Raw genomic sequence first — 22,348 nt, forward strand, 5'->3', positions numbered from 1 at the left:
CATTCGCTTGGTGTTCAAACATGGCAGAGAAAGGCCGAGAAGTGCGGTAGCCACTTTACTAACCTCTCCATATTTCGCAATCCGTAGCATTGTATAAAGTATGAGTTGCACGATGTTAAAGCTAAGATGATTGGGGTGATGGTGGTTATAATTTTGACTTGGTGCACTCAGTGTGTGATATCTAAATTCACGGTTTAAAAAGGGCATTTTCTCAGGACCATATATGGTCCCTTGGCACTATGCTGGTGTGAAAAGTGAGGGACCATATATGGTCCCGTGGCACCAAGAGTTGGGATATTTGGAGTTATGTGTGAATTTACCAGCAAGCAAGTGAATTTCATCATTCCAGAGAGTGCTGTTAAAGGGAAAGGATCCAAACGCAGTCATAAGCATGTTACACTTCTACTTGTCTAGCTATGGGCTTGGATAAACCAGAGCCATTTTCCACATGGACAGTACCACAGGACAAAACAAAAACAACTTTGTAATTGGCTACTTCGCATGGAGAGTTGCAAATAATCTGCATGAAAGGGTACAACTCTGTGGCTGTGGGTCACACTAAATTTAGCACACACTTGGTTTTTTTAGTATTCAAGTCCACATTCAGAAGGTCTGAAGTTCACACAATAGGCGATGTTGAAACGTGTATGTACAACTCAAGTCATACACCGTGAATGTCCCTCAGACTGTGATGAGACACGATTGATCGACAGTTGTTCCCACTTTAGACTAGCAAAGCTGACGTGGAGCTCCCAAGACCCACACGTAAACGACCTACGTTTTCTTACTGCGACGAGTCTGGACAAAGGAACGTGGTCATACATGGTCACATTCGCTGTCCTAAGAGAAAGGATGACACTGACACTGAAGTTTAATGTGACGACAATGGTCGTACCTACTGAATCCAGAATCCATCACTTCAATTAACAGTATGATGAAGTGTTTAAGTGCATTTCTCTGATAGCAGAGAGGTCAAGTTTCCTTTGACATGACTGTTCGTCACAAAATTTAATTTGAGGTTAATCGCTTATTTGTTTTTTGGTTAAATATGACAACAATTTCTGTCTAGTTTTTACTGTCATTGTGATCCTCACTAAAGAACAAGTGTTTTTTGTTTATATAATCTTGTTTTAAGACATCTTGTTGTCTTTTATGAATAAAACAAAACATAATTTTTCGTCTTTTTAACTTGTGAAGGAAATTGACACGCAGAGGTTACATCAACTTTGACTGGACTGTTTGTCACAGAATATAAATTGAGGTAATTGTTTGTTATGTCAGCGTGTCGAAAGTAACATTATCCAACAACATTGTGTTTTCCTGAAGTTTTGAAAGATTTACATGTAATGTATGCTTAAGGAACTTTGATTCGGTCTGGTTTTTAACTGTCATTGTGTTCCTCACCAAGAAATAAAGGATATTTGGTGTTTATAATCTTGTTTCAAAACATTATGTCTCTTTATGAATAAACAAACCCATCCAACTGCGTGTTACTTTTTACTTCTCGTGCAGGAAAATGGGTCACATGTCTACTGCAAATAAAATATCTTAAATAATTGTTTGCATAAAAAGTAAAATGCATGAATATAAACCTCGAGCATTCATCTAGATGTGTGTAAAAGCAAAAGATCTGATGTCGTTGGGGACGTTCAGGTATTGATTTAAAGTACGTTTTGTATACGAATGTGGGTTTTTTCTATGTCAAATCCATGGGAGCGTGATGATTTCAAATAGCTGTTCCCTAATGTCATCTGATATCGTTGGGGGCGTGTGGGTATTGATTTCACCAACTCTGCTTCGTGCTTTCTATGAATATCAATATGGCTGTACATGACAGCTATCTGATATCGCTGCAGGTATTGGTTTCAAGTACAACGTTTTGTTGACGAATGTGTTTTTTAATGTCAAATCCAAGGGAGCGTGATGATTTTAAATAGCTGTTCCATAAAGTCATCTGATATCGTCAGGGACGTGTGGGAATTGATTTCAACCTCTTGAGTGGCTTCCACACTCGTCATTACACATCTAAAACGCCGTGACACAGGACCGACTTCTCCGATTTGTACGGTAGGGCAACCTCATATTGAAATTGTAAAACAAAGGTTTTTATTGCATGTTATCAAATAACATTTGAAAGCGGTAATTTACTGAAATATTCACCAAGCATGGTTTAAGCAGACATAAGACTAACACACAGCGTTCAGGGATGCAATCATTAACTTTCTTCAATATAACATTGTGATTCCCATCTGTAACAGCTTGAAGGCTTCTCAGGCTGGGGTGGCCCAGTCGCCTCAGGCCCCGCAATTCGCTGTGCAGAGTTGCGTCCCTTGGGCACGCCAGAAACCTATGATCGTGCGTTGAAATCCCGGTTCGACCCAATTATGTTTCCATGGTTTTCACCAAGGTGGTAAACGTCTGGGACCTGCATCACTTAGGGCTTTCCTCATACATTAAGTTGACACGCAGTGATATAACTGGAATACTATGTGTCACCTCATGGCTGTCCGGCGGTCGGCCCAGCTCGGCGCCTCTCGGTACATCTCGGTGTCTTTATGCTAATTAAGGTTTTGTAAGAGAATATGTTGTCGGTATATTTTATTCTCTAGCAGTTTAATCTCATGTTTTTATCATGAATTGATTTGATATATGTTATCTCATTTATGTATGCAAGATTATACGTGATGTTAATCACTGGATTGTCTGGTCCAGATTCGATTATTTACAAACCGCCGTCATATAGCTGGAAAATTGCTGAGTGCGGCATTAAACAACAACAAACAAACATGTATTGGAAGTGTGTTTGTAACTTTCACGCAGTAGCGGATCATCTAGTACTTCGTAGATATTTCTCATGTATTTATTTTATTTGGAACCTTATTAATTGTACATATCTGGATATAAATGTTTAATGGTACCTTTTGGTAGCTTCTGTTCAGCCCTTTATTGTTGTACGTTCTTTTCCAATATGGGTGTAGTAGGTAGTTTGCCGTTCGTGTCATCCTTATTTTAGAAAATACAATCCTGTAGGCTTGCTATACCGTTTCACTGGCTAGCAAGGAGATGCTGTCTTCTCCGACGTCCCTGCTAGTGGCGTGTGAACTTCTTTCACATGCACCATACCCCGTACCATATTTCACACATCGTGATATATCGAGGTTAACATCGCGAAAGGGGGCGGGTAGCATTAGTTTCACTGGTAAGTGTGTGAGTTGGGTTTAACGCCGCTTTAACCATTATTCCAGATTTATTATTATGGCGTGTCAGCTTAATGTTGGAGGAAAGCCCGAAGTGATGCAGGTCTCAGACGTTTACAACGTCGGTGAAACCCACGAGCACGGTATGTTGATGACAAACCTAGAAACATAATCGGGGCGATGCAGGATTCGAACCCACAATAATAGGTTTCTGGCGTGCCCAAAGGACGAAACTCTGCACAGCGAATTGAGGCGCCTTAGACGACTGGGCCACCCGTGCCCCCGATCGATATTAGAGATAAGAACACCTATCCATATTTACAATTGACATGACTTGTGATAAATATTATTTTTACATTTTTCAGTAACGATTGTGAATAATTAACAAGCGAAGCTCAAAGATATTCGTAACGACGTCTTCAACGAAAGCGCCCATACCAAGTTCCACCATGACGATAGTGCAGCAGCTGCCATTGATGTTTCTGTTGTGTTGCCAGACATGTGTCCTGTTGTTTCTTCTGTGGAGGGACATGGCTCCTGATGTGAAACAATGGACACGAGCAATTAACGATGAACACACATGTCACTGCAACGTGACAGGTTGCGGTGACGAGACCATTCAACACCAAAAAATCAACAGAAAAAGCAAACGCAACAGCCTGCCACAATACATTGACGAACGTGATCTACGCGTTATCCTTGGTGACAAGACAGTGTGTGGCGACGTCGCACTCATACATGCTGTTTTCGTCGTTCACAGTGCCGTTGGCAATTACCCAAGACGAGAAATAATTCGACAAATATTTCGAAGGGATCCTTATTACAAAAAATACACTATACGTCTTCTTTTTCTCTTTGGACAACCACACGAAATGAAACTACAAGATAACATTACCCAAGAATTCAGACAATATGGCGACATTGTCCAAGGTGTCTTTCTGGACACGTATCACAATTTGACGTACAAAGCAGTCATGGGAATGAAATGGATTAGCCAAAACTGCAGGAACGTCAAATACATCGTCAAAATGGACGACGACGTTATCGTTGACCTTCACAACTTTTTCACACGCCTCTACAACACGTTCAGATCTTCAGACCATACAATCATATGCTATGCAATGATACGAGCACAGATCTTCAGAAAAGGGAAATGGGGTGTTGAGAAACATCATCTCCGGTATTACAAACGGTATCCCTTTAGTTATTGCAGTGGTTTTGCTGTCGTCATGCCGGCTGCAATGATACCGGCCTTGTACAAGGCAACACTGACCGTGCCTTTCTTCTGGATAGATGACATATATCTGTTCGGAATGGTGCGCAGAATGATACCGAAGTCAGTGCTACATGATAGTGGACCAATGTATTTTGATTTTGACGGTAACGAGAATCTGAAATGTTTTAAACGAGCAGGATGTAAGCTTGCTTTTGCCTCAATGGGTTACAACAAGATGCTATACCGCGCCTGGAAAGAGAAACAGAAGCATCTGAACAATTAAGAATGATTATGAGTGAGTTAGTTTAACGCCGCTCTAAACGGTATTCAGATATATCACGAATTTCAGTATAATTGGAGAGGGTGAGGTGATACAGTTTAAACAAGATTTCCAGTTTTTTATTCAAAATGTAAGACCAAAGGCTAAAGCTGGGGAGTGTTCAATTTCTGAACTGAAATGAAAAAAAATGGTGACCCTGAAGTCAAACAATACAGTAGGCGCGGTATAAAGCGAATTCGGTGACAGCAGGCGAGACAAAAGACCATATGCAGCATGCAGACAACTGAAGTCATGGCATGGAAGAATGAACACTCATCACATGCCTCGGTGGCTCGGGGGAAACACTGGGTTGCAATACAAAACATGGAATGTGAGGTTGCAGGTTCGATTCACTTTATCCAGATCTCATTAAAGGAATCGTTACTTTTAAGCATTCAACATTTGATGCATGTTAAAATGATGTTTATAAACCTTTGGTGATGTAACAGATTTCTGTTAGATTAGAAAGTCGAGGACACGCTCTCGGAAATAAATACAGTGGCTTTACGGCATTATAAGTTTCTTACTTTGGTGGAATCGCAAGCATGAAACAAGAAACATATTCAGGGCTATCCGGACACGAACCCATGATCATATTTGGTATGTGCTGACTGGTTGGTTTGATGGAGTGTAATTGTTTCTCATTCTTGTCATTTCATCCATTTGTAAACAGAGATTATATATCTACCTCTGTTTGGGGAATGTAAGTCATTAAATAGTATATAAGACATAACATAACTTTGTCAACGGTCACCATGACGTCACGACCAAATGAAATCACTAATCTCTCTGCTATCCAGGCTGATTCGCTGTACCATTTACACTGAAGACACTGGTTATTACTGTTAAGAAAATAAAAAAATCTTGAAGGATGATAAACCGACTCTTACCCTCGTTTCTTTTCATATAAAATATGTCAACACTCATCGGTAAAATTTTGAAACTCCTCGGTAGGCCGAGTGTGTTGAGTATTGGTAGTATATCTAGTGTACTTTCTTATGTGTATAAGAATTGCATGGACTCTATTGCATGAACGTCACATTTTGACTGTATTCTTGAAATGACGTAAACACTGACGGACTTCTTCCACTTTCCTGGAGAAAACCCCAGCTAGAATAAATACAGAAGCATCGTTTCTCATTATTTGGACCCTTTAACCCTCATGGTGCCTGGACGTCAGTCAACCTGCATTCTTCTCAGTGCCGCACTGTGATGACGTCGCTGTATCAAAAACGTATGAGTATACGAATAACTTTGTCACAGTTTTTACAGAATAGTAGCGTAACAATGGCTTACAAACTATCTGCTGATGTTTCCAATAAAATCGTTTAGGTAAATAATGAATGAGTGATTGATGACATTAATGGTGCACACCACAAATATGATTATCACTTATTTTATTTATAGAAACATGACATATTGACAATGTAATATGCAACAGCAACAAATACACACACACCCAAAAAAACACACACAAAAACAACAACAACAAACAAATAAAACAAAACAACAACAAACAAAAAACAAATTAAAAAAACAAATTAAAAAAACACCCTTGTTTGAAATCTAAATGTCCAATAATTCATATCATTGGCAAGTACATGTCCTAACAGTGATAGACATATGACATTTATGTTGAAGTACACATTCACTAAGAATTTTCCGTGAGTTATATTTACCGATAAAAAATCGCAATGAAATTGTTCGTGTTCTTGACGTCAAAACAAAATTTACGGAAGTGGTCGTGATTAATTCATACGCAGACTGTTGCAAAGATTATGTCACAATACGAATGACAGTTTGGAATGTATATCTTGAAGAAATCCCGGTTACGTCCATGTGTGTTTCAGTGACCGTGCTCTTTTATCAGTGATAAAAACAACTTCAGGGTAATTGACATGTACATTTTCAAAGGACAAAATATGAAAGATCGCTGAACAGTCCTAACAATACTCCACATTGACATCGCTCAATATCGGTCATCATTATCATTTCTTAATAATTGACAAGATTATACTAACGAAATACCACCCAAGAGTAAGTACATGAAGATACAATCAAAATTGTTGAAACGTTTTCATGGGCAGCAAATCTATTCAACAGACCTATTTTCGATCACTCGCATCCAGGGCGCCATATGTCATCGTTTCACTATGATCACCAGAAAACATACATCCTCGTATCAGGTAGTATTTCGCACTTGGCTGCCTAACTTAGACCTTTGCTCAAAATATACTTGTATGGCCAGTCCATGAAATACTGCTTTCTATTTCATATTGATTTATAAATACGACTTTAGAAGTGTATTTACACCTAGCAATGTATGTACATGTACATTTTAGGACATATACGTGATAGTTTATTTCCAGTAGTTTCCCATTCCATCCCATTCTACTAAAGGAAAAGTTTGAAATAGAACCACAAGACTGCTTTGATTTTGCTCTTAGCCAAATGCATATTATTAAAAATCTATTTCATACTAAGGATACAAAACAAAGTAATTACTACTATGTCACTGGTCGAAGTATTTGGTAATTTAGATAATGCAGAGTGAAAAAAGACATAAATAAAACTATATAAAACATCCAAACGAAATCACATTTACACTGAAAACATGTTGTCTTTCAGAGAGAGAGATTCTTTATTTCCTCCAGAAGTTCAGCCGAAGATTATACATAATTAATGAAACGTATTCACACAAACTCATATTACCTGTACATATATACAATACAAGACAGTAGCACCAGTGTTATGCCATTCACACAGTACAAAAGGTTAGATCAGATGACATAATCAAGGTAAGGCTTAAGTGTAAGTACATAAGCAGAAAATATCAGTATAACAGATTCCCATGTAACTATATCAATACATTGTGAGAAGTGAGTATCAGCACCAAGGAAAAATGACAACATATCTTCTTCATCTTGTAATTCCAACTGGACATAGGTTTCAACATCAAGCAGATCAATAAAAGTTGAAAACAGTTCATTTCTTTCCTGCAGTAGTGCTTCACAATGTAATAGTATGTGATTATCATAATCAAAGGCATGCTTGTTACACAATAAACAGTCCCTGGAGGTTTTGTTTCGTGATTAAACTCTAACACAAAATGTTAAACTTGACCTCTGATCTGGGTACAGATATGCTAGCTGCCATAATATATGGTGAGTAAGCTTTGTATGTATTAGCATGAAGCATGAAAGACCTGTATTGACAGAAACTTTTCTGCGCCACATATTTTCTTCATATTCATGAATGGTTTTATTAACCAGTTGCTTCCAGTTTCTCTTTGTAGGAAATACACCACAGCTTACATATGTACAAAGGTTGTTTCGTCTGTTATATTTGTTAAGAACTGATAATAAATCCCCACATACAGATTTAGGATTAGTTGGATTTGCCATGTATGCACCAAAGAGATGTTTAACAAAATTGTTACAGGTTAAGTTACATAAGCGGCCAAGCAGCTGAAGTTTACACCTATCGATATAGCCGATCATTGTCCAAAGCCCAAGATTAGCAATAGTGGATTCTGATGGAGATCTTTTATCAAGTCCTTTTACAGTTCGCGCGAAATAGCTTTGAGTATTTTCAATGACATTAATGTTTTGACCCTAAATATCAAAGAGCAGTTCAAAAGTTGTTTTTAATATCATTCTTAACCAGATTTTTACACTGGTAGCTTGAGTCCCACCGATATTAACGAATTAATACTTTGTCTTGCTTCTTGGCAACATTTTTCAATACTTGATTTACATGACAGGTTATGCGTTAGTAGTATGCCACCATACATGACAGAGTAAGAGGTTGCTATATTTATATCTAACCCCTTTTGTTTTTTCTTAGAGAAGACAACAACATTACGTTTTGAAGGGTTATACGTTAGTCGCCACTTTGAGGCATATGAATGTACTGTATCAAGTGCTTTTTGAAGCCCTCGTGGCGAGGTGCTCACAAGAGTTGTGTCGTCTGCAAGCAAAACAGTTGGAATATCTAGACCAAATAAACAAATACCACTTTTTGCTTGTCTAAGGGATGTTATAAGGTCATTAATGAAGACTAAGAAGAACCAAGCAGAGAGAAATCTTCCTTGTCCGACACCTTGTCTTACATGGTATATATCTGACTGCTCACCCTGATAAGTAACAAAAGCATGGCTATTTGTATAGCTGTGGTGTAATAACTTCCATGTATTTCCTCTGATACCCATTTGGTGTAATTTATAAGAAAAAGGCCGCCCTGCCATATTCTGTCGAAAGCCTTTTCATTGTCTAAGAAAATCATCACACTTTCAATGAAAGGAAAAACAAATCGCGTAATCGAACTTTACAGCACATCGTATCAATAAGCAGTTAACCCAATTGCAAAAAGGTATTGCTATCATCATTGTAGAAGTTATGTTAATGTTTTCAGTAGTTGTATTATGTTTGTATCGCGTGTACCATCGACAGAAACGGGGACCGAGCTACCACATTTTGAAACCGGCCTTGACACAGTTTGTTTACAATATGGCGTCGACTCACGTTAGATGTCGTGGCCACACTTTTGAAATCTCCTTTTGCGACAAAATGCGAAACAGTTAGGGCAAGCCATTCACACGGTCAGGTAGTTTGAGCAATCACACATGACTCTAAGTCATTTCATATGAAAAAAGTAGCAGTTATTTGTCTAAACGGGCGAGCATGCAGGGCAACCGGTAGACAAGAAATCGCGGCACAGATATGATGCGAACGTGCCCTGTCGATCACTTCGGGCTTGGGCATTCAATGTTTAGGTTTTGATCATGAACTTCCTGCCCATAAATATACACTATACCACCTTAATATTAACGATCATAGGCTTAGCTATCTTTCCATATCTTTGATTTGAATATTTTCTGTTAATCAACATCATAAACAGAAATACAATCTGCACTGTCGTTTCGTCTCTAGCGCGGAGCTAAATCACCATGACAAACAGTTGATAAACATATGCAATATTTGAACAAACAACTTCCGTTGCGGACTAAACGTTGGTAGTCTAACGCCAGTAACTGTACAGTGGGGAACAGTAAATCTTTCTGACAAGTCTTATGGATTTCTTTTTTTCAAATTGGCTGTCTGTTATCATAATAGTTGCGTGTATGTGACATGGGTGCATAATTAAAAAATCGCCGTCATTCGCATGAAGTGCAACATGTCAGAAAAAGGTCGAGAGGCGCGGTAACCACTTTACTAATCTCGCCATATTTCGCAATCCGTAGCATTGTATAAAATATGAGTTACACGATATTAATGCTGAGATGATTAGGGTGATGATGGTCATAATTTCATTCAATGAACGTCATAAATGTAATGGAAATATACACTGTCGTTTTCTCATGTGTACCGACCATTCCGCCATTACAGTGGATTACCGATAGTCGATAAAAATATACAAAACGTGTAAATAAACTTGTTCGTAAAGGAGTGAACAGAAATCTATTTACGCGAATAAGTATACAGTTGTGAGAAACATGTCTTTTTTTACCACTCTGGTCATATTATTTCTTATGACCAAGGATTTTGTCTGAAAATATTTACGTGTATGTGACATGGGTGCATAATCAAAATTCACCGTCATTCGCTTGGTGTTCAAACATGGCAGAGAAAGGCCGAGAAGCGCAGTAGCCACTTTACTTATCTCTCCATATTTCGCAATCCGTAGCATCGTATTAAGTATGAGTTGCACGATGTTAAAGCTAAGATGATTGGGGTGATGGCGGTTATAGTTTTGTCTTGGTGCAGTCAGTGATTGGCACCAAGAGTTGGGATATTTGGAGTTATGTGTAAAGCTACCAACAAGCAAGTGAATTTCATCATTCCAGAGAGTGCTGTTACAAGAAAGGGTTCAAACGCAGTCATAAGCATGTTACACTTCTACTTGTGTAGCTACCGGCTTGGAGAAACCAGAGCCATTTTCCACACGGACAGTGGCACAGGGCAAAACAAAAACAACAGCTTTTTAATAGGCTACTTCGCATGGAGAGTTGCAAATAATCTGCATGAAAGGGTACAACTCTGTGCCTGTGGGTCACACTAAATTTAGCGCAGACTTGGCTTTTTTAGTATTCAAGTCCAGATTCAGAAGGTCTGAAGTTCACACAATAGCCAATGTTGAAACGTGTATGTACAACTCAAGTCATACACCGTGAATGTCCCTCAGACTGTGATGAGACAAGATTGATCGACAGTTGTTCCCACTTTAGACTGACAAAAGCTGTTCAACGATATTGGTTTCAGGAAGCTGCCAAATCTCAGAACCTTCTATTATTTTGAAGTCTGATCTGAGTGATCCTTGATCTAGATTTCAAGTCTTGAAATCTACCGAACTGGAGAAGGTGACATCTACAAGACTGCCTCCAGTTATTGAACCTGTTGGATTGTCTGTGGACAGGAAATGGTACCTATACAATAAGATCAGACCAAGTCGGAATCAAGAGATGTACTATGTCCTAAGCCAGATGTAGACGATGTAGACGAGACAAGTGTAGTCATGAGTCTGAACTTGGTCATGCTGACGTGGAGCTCCCAAGACCCACACGTAAACGACCTTCGTGTTCTTACTGCGACGAGTCAGGACACAGGAACGTGGTCACGCTGACGTGGAGCTCCCTAGACCCACAAGTAAACGACCTACGTGTTCTTACTGCGACGAATCTGGACACAGGAACGTGGTCACGCTGACGTGGAGCTCCCAAGACCCACACGTAAACGACTTTCGTGTTCTTACTAAGACGAATCAGGACACAGAAGCGTGGTCATGCTGACGTGGACCTCCCAAGACCCACACGTAAACGACCTACGTGTTCTGACTGCGACGAGTCAGGACACAGGAGCGTGGCCACGCTGATGTGGAGCTCCCAAGACCCACAAGTAAACAGCTTACGAGCTCCTACTGCGACGAGTCAGGACACAGGAACGTGGTCATGCTGACGTGGAGCTCCCAAGACCCACACGTAAACGACCTACGTGTTCTTACTGTGACGATTCTGGACACAGGAACGTGGTCACGCTCACGTGGAGCTCCCAAGACCAACAGGTAAACGACCTACGTGTTCTTACTGCGACGAATCAGGACACAGGGGCGTGGTCATGCTGACTCGGAGCTCCCAAGACCAACACGTAAACGACCTACGTGTTCTTACTGCGACGCGTCTGGACACAGGAACGTGGTCACGCTGACGTGGAGCTCCCAAGACCAACACGTAAACGACCTACGTGTTCTTACTGCGACGAGTCAGGACACAGGGGCGTGGTCATGCTGACTCGGAGCTCCCAAGACCAACAGGTAAACGACCTACGTGTTCTTACTGCGACGAGTTAGGACACAGGGGCGTGGTCACGCTGACTCGGAGCTCCCAAGACCAACACGTAAACGACCTACATGTTATTACTGCGACGCGTCTGGACACCGGATCGTGGTCATGCTGACTCGGAGCTCCCAAGACCCACAAGTAAACGGCTTACGAGCTCCTACTGCGACTAGTCAGGACACAGGAACGTGGTCACGCTGACGTGGAGCTCCCAAGACCCACACGTAAACGACCTACGTGTTCTTACTGTGACGATTCTGGACACAGGAACGTGGTCACGCTCACGTGGAGCTCCCAAGACCAACAGGTAAACGACCTACGTGTTCTTACTGCGACGAGTCAGGACACAGGAACGTGGTCACGCTGACGTGGAGCTCCCAAGACCAACAGGTAAACGACCTACGTGTTCTTACTGCGACGAGTCAGGACACAGGGGCGTGGTCATGCTGACTCGGAGCTCCCAAGACCAACAGGTAAACGACCTACGTGTTCTTACTGCGACGAGTTAGGACACAGGGGCGTGGTCACGCTGACTCGGAGCTCCCAAGACCAACACGTAAACGACCTACATGTTATTACTGCGACGCGTCTGGACACCGGATCGTGGTCATGCTGACTCGGAGCTCCCAAGACCCACAAGTAAACGGCTTACGAGCTCCTACTGCGACTAGTCAGGACACAGGAACGTGGTCACGCTGACGTGGAGCTCCCAAGACCCACACGTAAACGACCTACGTGTTCTTACTGTGACGATTCTGGACACAGGAACGTGGTCACGCTCACGTGGAGCTCCCAAGTCCAACAGGTAAACGACCTACGTGTTCTTACTGCGACGCGTCTGGACACAGGAACGTGGTCACGCTGACGTGGAGCTCCCAAGACCAACACGTAAACGACCTACGTGTTCTTACTGCGACGAGTCAGGACACGGGGGCGTGGTCATGCTGACTCGGAGCTCCCAAGACCAACACGTAAACGACCTACGTGTTCTTACTGCGACGAGTCAGGACACAGGGGCGTGGTCACGCTGACTCGGAGCTCCCAAGACCAACACGTAAACGACCTACATGTTCTTACTGCGACGAGTCTGGACACCGGAACGTGGTCATGCTGACTCGGAGCTCCCAAGACCAACACGTAAACGACTTCCGTGTTTTTACTGCGACGAATCAGGACACAGGGGTATGGTCATCCTGACTCGGAGCTCCCAAGACCAACACTTAAACGACCTACGTGTTCTTACTGCGACGAATCAGGACACAGGGGTGTGGTCATGCTGACTCGGAGCTCCCAAGACCAACACGTAAACGACTTCCGTGTTTTTACTGCGACGAATCAGGACACAGGGGCGTGGTCATGCTGACTCGGAGCTCCCAAGACCAACACGTAAACGACCTACGTGTTCTTACTGCGACGAATCAGGACACAGGGGTGTGGTCTTGCTGACTCGGAGCTCCCAAGACCAACACGTAAACGACCTACGTGTTCTTACTGCGACGAATCAGGACACAGGGGTGTGGTCATGCTGACTCGGAGCTCCCAAGACCAACACTTAAACGACCTACGTGTTCTTACTGCGACGAATCAGGACACAGGGGCGTGGTCATGCTGACTCGGAGCTCCCAAGACCAGCACGTAAACGACCTACGTGTTCTTACTGCGACGAATCAGGACACAGGGGTGTGGTCATCCTGACTCGGAGCTCCCAAGACCAACACGTAAACGACCTACGTGTTCTTACTGCGACGAATCAGGACACAGGGGTGTGGTCATCCTGACTCGGAGCTCCCAAGACCAACACGTAAACGACCTACGTGTTCTTACTGCGACGAATCAGGACACAGGAGCGTGGTCATACATGATCACATTCGCTGTCCTAAGAGAAAGGATGACACTGACACTGAAGTTGAATGTGACGACAATGGTCGTGCCCACTGAATCCAGAATCCATCACTTAATTAACAGTATGATGAAGTGTTTAAGTACCTTTCGCTGATAGCATAGAGGTCCAGTTTTCTTTGACATGACTGTTTATCACAAAATTTAATTTGAGGTTAATCGCTTATTTGTTTGTTTTTGGTTAAATTTGACAACAATTTCGTTCTAGTATTTACTAAAGAACAAGTGTTTTCTTGTTTAAATAATCTTGTTTTAAGACATCTTGTTGTCTTTTGATGAATAAAACAAAACATCAAAATTCGTCCTTTTAACTTGTGAAGGAAAATGACACGTAGAGGTTACATTAACTTTGACTGGACTGTTTGTCACAGAATTTAAATTGAGGTAATTGTTTGTTGTGTCAGCGTGTCGAAAGTAACATTATCCAACAACATCGTGTTTTCCTGAAGTTTTGAAAGGTTTACATGTAATGTATGCTTAAGAAACTTTGATTCGGTCTGGTTTTTAACTGTCATTGTGTTCCTCACCAGGAAATAAAGGTTATTTGGTGTTTATAATTTTGTTTCAAGACATCTTGTCTCTTTATGAATAAACAAACCCATCCAACCCATGTTACTTTTCACTTCTCGTGCAGGAAAATGGGTCACATGTCTACGGCAAATAAAATATCTTAAATGATTGTTTGCATAAAAAGTAAAATGCATGAATATAAACCTCTAGATCTAGATGTCTGTAAAAGCAAAAGATTAACGCCGATATAGTACAGAAGAATCACCTGTTGAACCAACGGCCTAAATATAAAATAGTGTTTTCTACCTTTGCTTACTTCAAAGTACAATGATAAGATTGACCTATTGATCTATTGAAATAGTTTAATTTTTAAAGTGTTCTTTGATAATATTTTGAATTGAAAATATGCGTAACCTGTTTTCAATAGTCGACGACTTTTGATCCCTTTTTATGGAACAGGTCACATATGTTCATGGAGCTTGTGACGCACTTTGCCTCTTTATCAGTGCGGCGTTAAGATAAACAACAAATAAACAAAAAGGATGCTTCAATGCTTCCTCCAATACACCAACTCTGCTTCGTGCTTTCTATGAATATCAATATGGCTGTACATGACAGCTATCTGATATCGCTGCAGGTATTGGTTTCAAGTACAACGTTTTCTTGACGAATGTGTTTTTTAATGTCAAATCCAAGGGAGCGTGATGATTTTAAATAGCTGTTCCGTAAAGTCATCTGATATCGTCAGGGACGTGTGGGAATTGATTTCAACCTCTTGAGTGGCTTGCACACTCGTCATTACACATTTAAAACGCCGTGACACAGGACCGACCTCTCCGATTTGTACGGTAGGGCAACCTCATATTGAAATTGTAAAACAAACGTTTTTGGTGCATGTTATCAAATAACATTTGAAAGCGGAAAATAACTGAAATATTCACCAAGCATGGTTTAAGCAGACATAAGACTAACATTTCTATTCCTGTAGGAAAGACACACAGCGTTCAGGGATGCAATCATTAACTTTCTTCAATATAACATTGTGATTCCCATCTGTAACAGCCTCATGGCTTCTCAGGCTGGCGGGGCACGGGTGGCCCAGTCGTCTGAGGCGCCGCAATTCGTTGTGCAGAGTTGCGTCCCTTGGGCACGCCAGAAACCTATGATCGTGCGTTGAAATCCCGGTTCGACCCGATTTTGTTTCCAGGTTTGACAGCACCATATCCATGGGTTTCACCAAAGTGGTAAACGTTTGGGACCTGCATCACTTAGGGCTTTCCTCATACATTAAGCTGACACGCAGTGATATAACTGGAATACTATATGTCACCGGGTCGTAAAACGCCCAGTGACCGTAGCGCCTCCCTACTCGCGCTGTCCGGCGGTCGGCCCAGATCGGAGTCGCTCGGTACATCTCGGTGTCTTTATGCTCATTAAGGTTTTGTAAGAGAATATGTTCGATTCAATTCTATGGACTGCAAAGTGAGAGCCTGCGCGATAAACTGAAGGAGAGTGGATATGGTATAGGCAGTGATCTCACCACATACCAGAGGAAAGTACTCCAGGATTTGAGAAGTAACAACAAGCAAGACTATTACAAGAATGGTGCCCTTGTAGTTATGGATTACCAACAGCATTCAGATGGGCAGGATACAGATACTACTTATAAATAGAGGTGTGGCCGAGGCCCGGATCATCGCTGTGTTACTAAATCAATTTCAGATTCTTTATAATGGAACATTTCTGGTATTAATGATAAACTTCAAGGCAATGAATTTGTTTCATATATCACACAGTTTGACTTTATTGGACTCACAGAAACATGGGCCAAGGACTGTGATTTTGATCAACAGCTCGATGATTACCAGCCATATGTTTTGTCTGCAGAGAGGTTGTCATCTTTTGGGAGATTATCAGGGGGGATTGTAGTACTTGTTAGAAAGTCTCTAGTTAATTATGTCAAAGGGCACATTATTGGACAGAATGACATATATGTTATTTTGGATAAATCGGTATTTAAGCTAGAAAAAGATGTATTGGTAGCTTGTGTTTATGTCAATCCTGATGGGTCAACTTGGTACAGGGGAATAAGTTTATTATTTGAATCCTTGTTAGATGTTATACAAAAATATGGTGATATGTTTATCATGCTTGGAGGTGACTTTAATTCCCGAACCGGTAATGAGCCCGATGCCGCAGAGAGTGATATTGCTGAAAGGCTTGGCATTCCGGAACCCTCTGATATTTATGGCAATGTGATCCCCAAACGTTTCTCTTGTGATACTACTGTTAATCGCCTTGGTAAGATATTACTAAACGTATGTAGTGCCTTGAATTTGTGCATCTTCAATGGCCGATGTGGATCAGACGCGGCAAAAGGTGACCTTACCTTCATCAGCCAGAATGGCACAAGCGTAATCGACTATATTGTTGCATCCCCTTCACTGTTTATGTTGTGCAAACAGTTTGACATTGCAAATAGAACAGAGTCGACCCATATGCCAGTTACATGTTCATTTCACGCACGTGCCATTTCTGGATCGAGAGGCCGTGAGCGTGTTGCACGAGACCCAGGGGACAGCTACCGCTTTGTGTGGAACGAGGACAAACTCAAACTTTTAGAGACAGTTTATTTTCTACAAATTCTATTTCAATGATTGACAAGTGTTCCGATTTTATCGATTCAGGTAAAATTGATAAAGCAGTTGAGGTATTTGCAGATTTTTTATGTACCGCTGCGAAATGTATGAAACGCCCTTCTTATATTTCTAGAAGTAAACAGCCATGGTTCGATAAGGAGTGTGAATACCACCGCTGTGAAAGATATAGGCTTCTTAAGGTTTTCCGATCACTAAAAGATTCGTCATCACTTTGTAACTATATTAAGGCAAGAAATACTTATACACATGTTATCCGTGAAAAAAAAAGTTATATCAAGACAATGTTCAGAGTAACATTTTGACTAACTTAGATAACAATAAAATATTTTGGGCAAATTTGAAACGTCTGTCTGCTACCACTGTCCGTCCTAAGCCAAATATAAATATTGAGCAATGGTTTTCACATTTTAAGGGGTTGTTCGATTCAGAAATGGGGGATGAAGATAACACTGTACCAGATAACAATTTTGATGACTTAACTCAATCTATCTTAGACTCGCCAATTGAACAGCAGGAGGTAATTGAGGCAATAAACAAATTGAAAATAGGCAAAGCTGCCGGCAGTGATAAGCTTATTGCTGAAATGTTCAAATACGCATACGATGTGTTAGTTCCCTATACATTGTATTACCTGTCTGTTTAACGTCATGTTTGATTCCGCATATTTTCCGATTTCCAAATTGTACCATTACACAAGAAAGGGGATACTAATACACCCGATAACTACCGAGGGATTACAGTATTAAGTATTTTTAGCAAGTTATATATTTCTGTTCTGAATAGAAGGTTGCAGTGTGATGCCTATGATAAAGTTGTGGAGTCGCAAGCAGGATTTCGTTGTGGCTGTTCCACAATTGATAATATGTTTATTTTACAGTCAGTTATACAGCGTTATCTGGGGAAGAAGCGAGGTAAACTATGTGCCTAATTTGTAGACTTCCAGTGGTGTGGTGTGTCACCTAAAATGTTTAAATGTATACAATCCATATATACGACTGTACGTTCCCGTTCAAAGTTTAACAATAGCTTCTCAGATGTATTCGATTGTGACTTGGGTGTCCGTCAAGGCTGTGTACTGAGCCCGTTTTTGTTTTCATTGTTTATCAGTGATCTAGCTGTTGTAATTGAGGCTAACTGTGAACCCTGAATTCAGCTCCATCCAGACATAATTCAACTATTCCTGCTACTCTTTGCTGATGATGTAATTCTTATATCAGATGCTGTATATGGCCTCCAAAAACGCATCGATGTACTCGAACACTATTGCCAGAATTATTTCCTAAAGGTAAATCTTGATAAATCGAAAATAGTAGTTTTTAAGAATGGTGGAGTACTTTCTAGATCTGAGAAATGGTATTTCAGTGGTTGTCAGTTGGAATGTGTATCATCGTACAAATATTTGGGAGTTGTATTTTCAAAGAATTTATCATGGTCGAAACATACTTACAATGCTTCATTACAGGCTAAACGGGTATTGTTCTCGGTTCTAAAATCCCTTTCATCACTTGAACATATTCCACTGAAACTATTCTTTTAAATATTCGATACTAAAATTGCTCCAATTATATTATATGGGGCTGAAATGTGGAGTTTTGAAAACTGTAAAGAAATAGAAAGTATCCATGTACTTGCTTGTAAACGTCTGCTAGGTGTTAAAACGTCTACTCCCAATTATGTTGTGCGAGGAGAGTGTGGAAGATACCCACTGTACATTTCTGCGTATAAACGCTGTATAAAATATTGGTGTAAACTTATGTCCCTCCCAAATTCACAATATCCTAAAAAAAAGTTATGATATGTTATTTCAGCTAGCCACACATGGTAAAACTAATTGGGCTACAAAAGTCAAAACTCTTTTATACGGCCTTGGATTTTGATATATATGGGAGAACCAATATGTAATTTGCCCCGAATCATTTATTTCCGAATGTGAAGATCGGTTAAAATTTGCTTACGAATAGGATTGGCATTGGTCTTCAGCAAATAGTTCTAAAATGTTCCAATATACACTTTTCAAAAATTCATTTAGTCTAGAGTTGTATTTGTCTGCTATCGCTATAAACAAATTTCGTGTTACACCAGCCCAGTTTCGCTGTAGCTCCCACACTCTCCACATTGAGACTGGTAGATACGTTAATTTTCCACGAGAGCAGAGATTGTGCAATAGTTGCAATCAAAGATATGTCGAGAATGAATATCTTCGTCTTCAGTATTTACCACAGAAGTATTTTGTACATTCTACACTTGCTAAATTCAATATGCTTACGGCGGTAAACAATGAAAGTGTTATTAGAAATGTTGCAACTTTTAGATACCATGCTATGAATGTTAGACTCCAAACACTAAGCCTATAAAATACAAATATTGTACCATGGGCCGCTGGCCTACACATGTACATGAATAAAGAATTGAATGGATTGAAAAAGAGAATATGTTGTCTGTATATTTTATTCTCTAGCAATTTAATCTCATGTTTTTATCATGTATTGATTTGATATATGTTATCTCATTTATGCATGCAAGCTTATACATGATGTTAATCACTGGATTATCTGGTCCAGACTCGATTATTTACAAACCGCCGTCATATAGCTGGAAAATTGCCGAGTGCGGCGTTAAACAACAACAAACAAACAAACAAACAAACATGTATTGGAAGTATGTTTGTACCGTTCACGCAGTAGCGGATCATCTACTACTTCGTAGATATTTCTCATGTATTTATTTTATTTGCCACCTTATTAATTGTACATATTTTATTTGCCACCTTATTAATTGTACATATATGGGTATAAATGTTTAATGGTACCTTTTGGTAGCTTCTGTTCAGCCCTTTATTTTTGTACGTTCATTTCCAATGTGGGTGTAGTAGGTAGTTTGCCGTTCGTGTCATCCTTATTTTAGAAAATACAATCCTGTAGGCTCGCTATATCGTTTCACCGGCTAGCAAGGAGATGCTGTCTTCTCCGACGTCCACGCATCTCGTTTAAGAGTATTCCAGTTATATCACGGCGTGTCAGCGTAATGTGGGAGGAAAGCCCCAAGTGATGCAGGTCTCAGACGTTTACCACTTCGGTGAAACCCACGAGCACGGGTATGGTGCTGACAAACCTAGAAACATAATCGGGGCGAATCGGGATTCGAACCCACAATCATAGGTTTCTGGCGTGCCCGAGGGACGCAACTCTGCACAGCGAATCGCGGCGCCTTAGACGACTGGGCCACCCATGCCCACCTCGTTTAAGAACCTTGGTGCTACCGAGTGTAACTATCGCCACCGACTGTTATACCTTTACGGGCCGCCAAGCTGGTGTGTGGTCAGGTCGAAACTTATAGGCTACACGTCCACTTTCGCGTTGTTGGCCGCGATATTTCACGATGTTAAGTTCGTGAAAAACTCGTAGAGATTGTGTTACTGTCGTAGTAGGCCCGTAACATGATTGTGTGCTAACCTCGTTTTATATTCGTATTAAGATTGTGACGTGCACGTACAGCCATATCGTGCTAGTGGCGTGTGAACTTCTTTCACATACAATATACCCCGTACCATATTTCACACATCGTGATATATCGCGGTTAACATCGCGAAAGGGGGCGGGTAGCATTAGTTTCGCTGGTAAGTGAGTGAGTTGGGTTTAACGCCGCTTTTATCATTATTCCAGTTATATCATGGCGTGTCAGCTTAATGTGGGAGGAAAGCCCGAAATGATGCAGGTCTCAGACGTTTACAACGTCGGTGAAACCCACGAGCACGGGTATGGTGCTGACAAACCTAGAAACATAATCGGGGCGATGAGGGATTCGAACCCATAGATAAAACGTTTCTCGCGTGCCCAAAGGACGAAACTCTGCACAGCGAATTGAGGCGCCTTAGAGGACTGGGCCACCCGTGTCCCTGATCGATATTAGAGATATTTATCACACAGTCAAAAACCAAAAGCAGGAGTATGGTGGTGTCAATCCAAAGATCAAAATCTGAATCACGTCCACGGCTTAGAAATAACAACAATAACTGACATATCGATATTTACAATTATTATGACTTGTGATAATAATTATTTTTACATTTTCAGTAACGATTGTGAATAATTAACAAGCGAAGATCAAAGAAATTGGTAACGACGTCTTCAACAAAAGCGCCAATACCGAGTCCCACCATGACGACAGTGCAGCAGCTGCCCTTGATGTTTCTGTTGTGTTCCCAGACATGTGTCCTATTGTTTCTTCTGTGGAGGGACATGGCTCCTGATGTGAAACAATGGAAACGAGCAGTTAACGATGAACACACATGTCACTGCAACGTGACAGGTTGCGGTGACGAGACAGTTCAACGCCAAAAAATCAACAGAAAAAGCAAACGGAACAGCCTGCCACAATACATTGACGAACGTGATCTACGCGTTATCCTTGGTGATAAGTCAATGTGTGGCGACGTCGCACTCATACATGCTGTTTTCGTCGTTCACAGTGCCGTTGGCAATTACCCAAGACGAGAAATAATTCGACAAATATTTCGAAGGGATCCTTATTACAAAACATACACCACACGTCTTCTTTTTCTCTTGGGACAACCAAACGAAATGAAACTACAAGATAACATTATCCAAGAATTCAGACAATATGGCGACATTATCCAAGGTGTCTTTCTGGACACGTATCACAATTTGACGTACAAAGCAGTCATGGGAATGAAATGGATTAGCCAAAACTGCAGGAACGTCAAATACATCGTCAAAATGGACGACGACGTTATCGTTGACCTTCACAACTTTTTCACACACCTCTACAACATGTTCAGATCTTCAGACCATACAATCATATGCAATGCAATTACACAACCAAAGATCTTCAGAAAAGGGAAATGGGGTGTTAAGAAACATCATCTCCGGTACTACAAACACTATCCCTTTAGTTATTGCAGTGGTTTTGCTGTCATCATCCCGGCTGCAATGATACCGGTCTTGTACAAGGCGACACTGACCGTGCCTTTCTTCTGGATAGATGACATATATCTGTTCGGTATGGTGCGCAGAATGATACCGAAGTTAGAGCTTCATGACAGTGGAAAAAAGTATTTTGATTTTGACGGTAACGAGATTCTGAAATGTATTAAACGAGCAGGATGTAAGCTTACTTTTGCCTCATTGAGTTACAACAAGATGCTATACCGCGCCTGGAAAGAGAAACAGAAGCATCTGAACCATTAACAATGAT

General features: G+C 40.9%; 2 protein-coding genes across 2 annotated transcripts; both read left to right on the forward strand.

Moving 5' to 3' along the window:
* Positions 1 to 3,646: 3,646 nt before the first annotated feature.
* On the forward strand, positions 3,647 to 4,696 carry LOC139462126 (beta-1,3-galactosyltransferase 5-like). Its single transcript, XM_071243630.1, has one exon. It carries the CDS (start codon positions 3,647 to 3,649, stop codon positions 4,694 to 4,696), a length of 1,050 nt encoding a protein of 349 aa, XP_071099731.1.
* A 16,595-nt stretch (positions 4,697 to 21,291) lies between these two features.
* Positions 21,292 to 22,341, forward strand: LOC139462118 (beta-1,3-galactosyltransferase 5-like). The gene has a single exon (XM_071243625.1). The coding sequence runs from the start codon at positions 21,292 to 21,294 to the stop codon at positions 22,339 to 22,341; it is 1,050 nt and encodes a 349-aa protein (XP_071099726.1).
* Positions 22,342 to 22,348: the final 7 nt, after the last annotated feature.

This window comes from Haliotis cracherodii, unplaced genomic scaffold, assembly GCF_022045235.1.
Source record: "Haliotis cracherodii isolate W230 unplaced genomic scaffold, xgHalCrac1.p SCAF_15, whole genome shotgun sequence".
NCBI classification, from domain to species: domain Eukaryota; kingdom Metazoa; phylum Mollusca; class Gastropoda; order Lepetellida; family Haliotidae; genus Haliotis; species Haliotis cracherodii.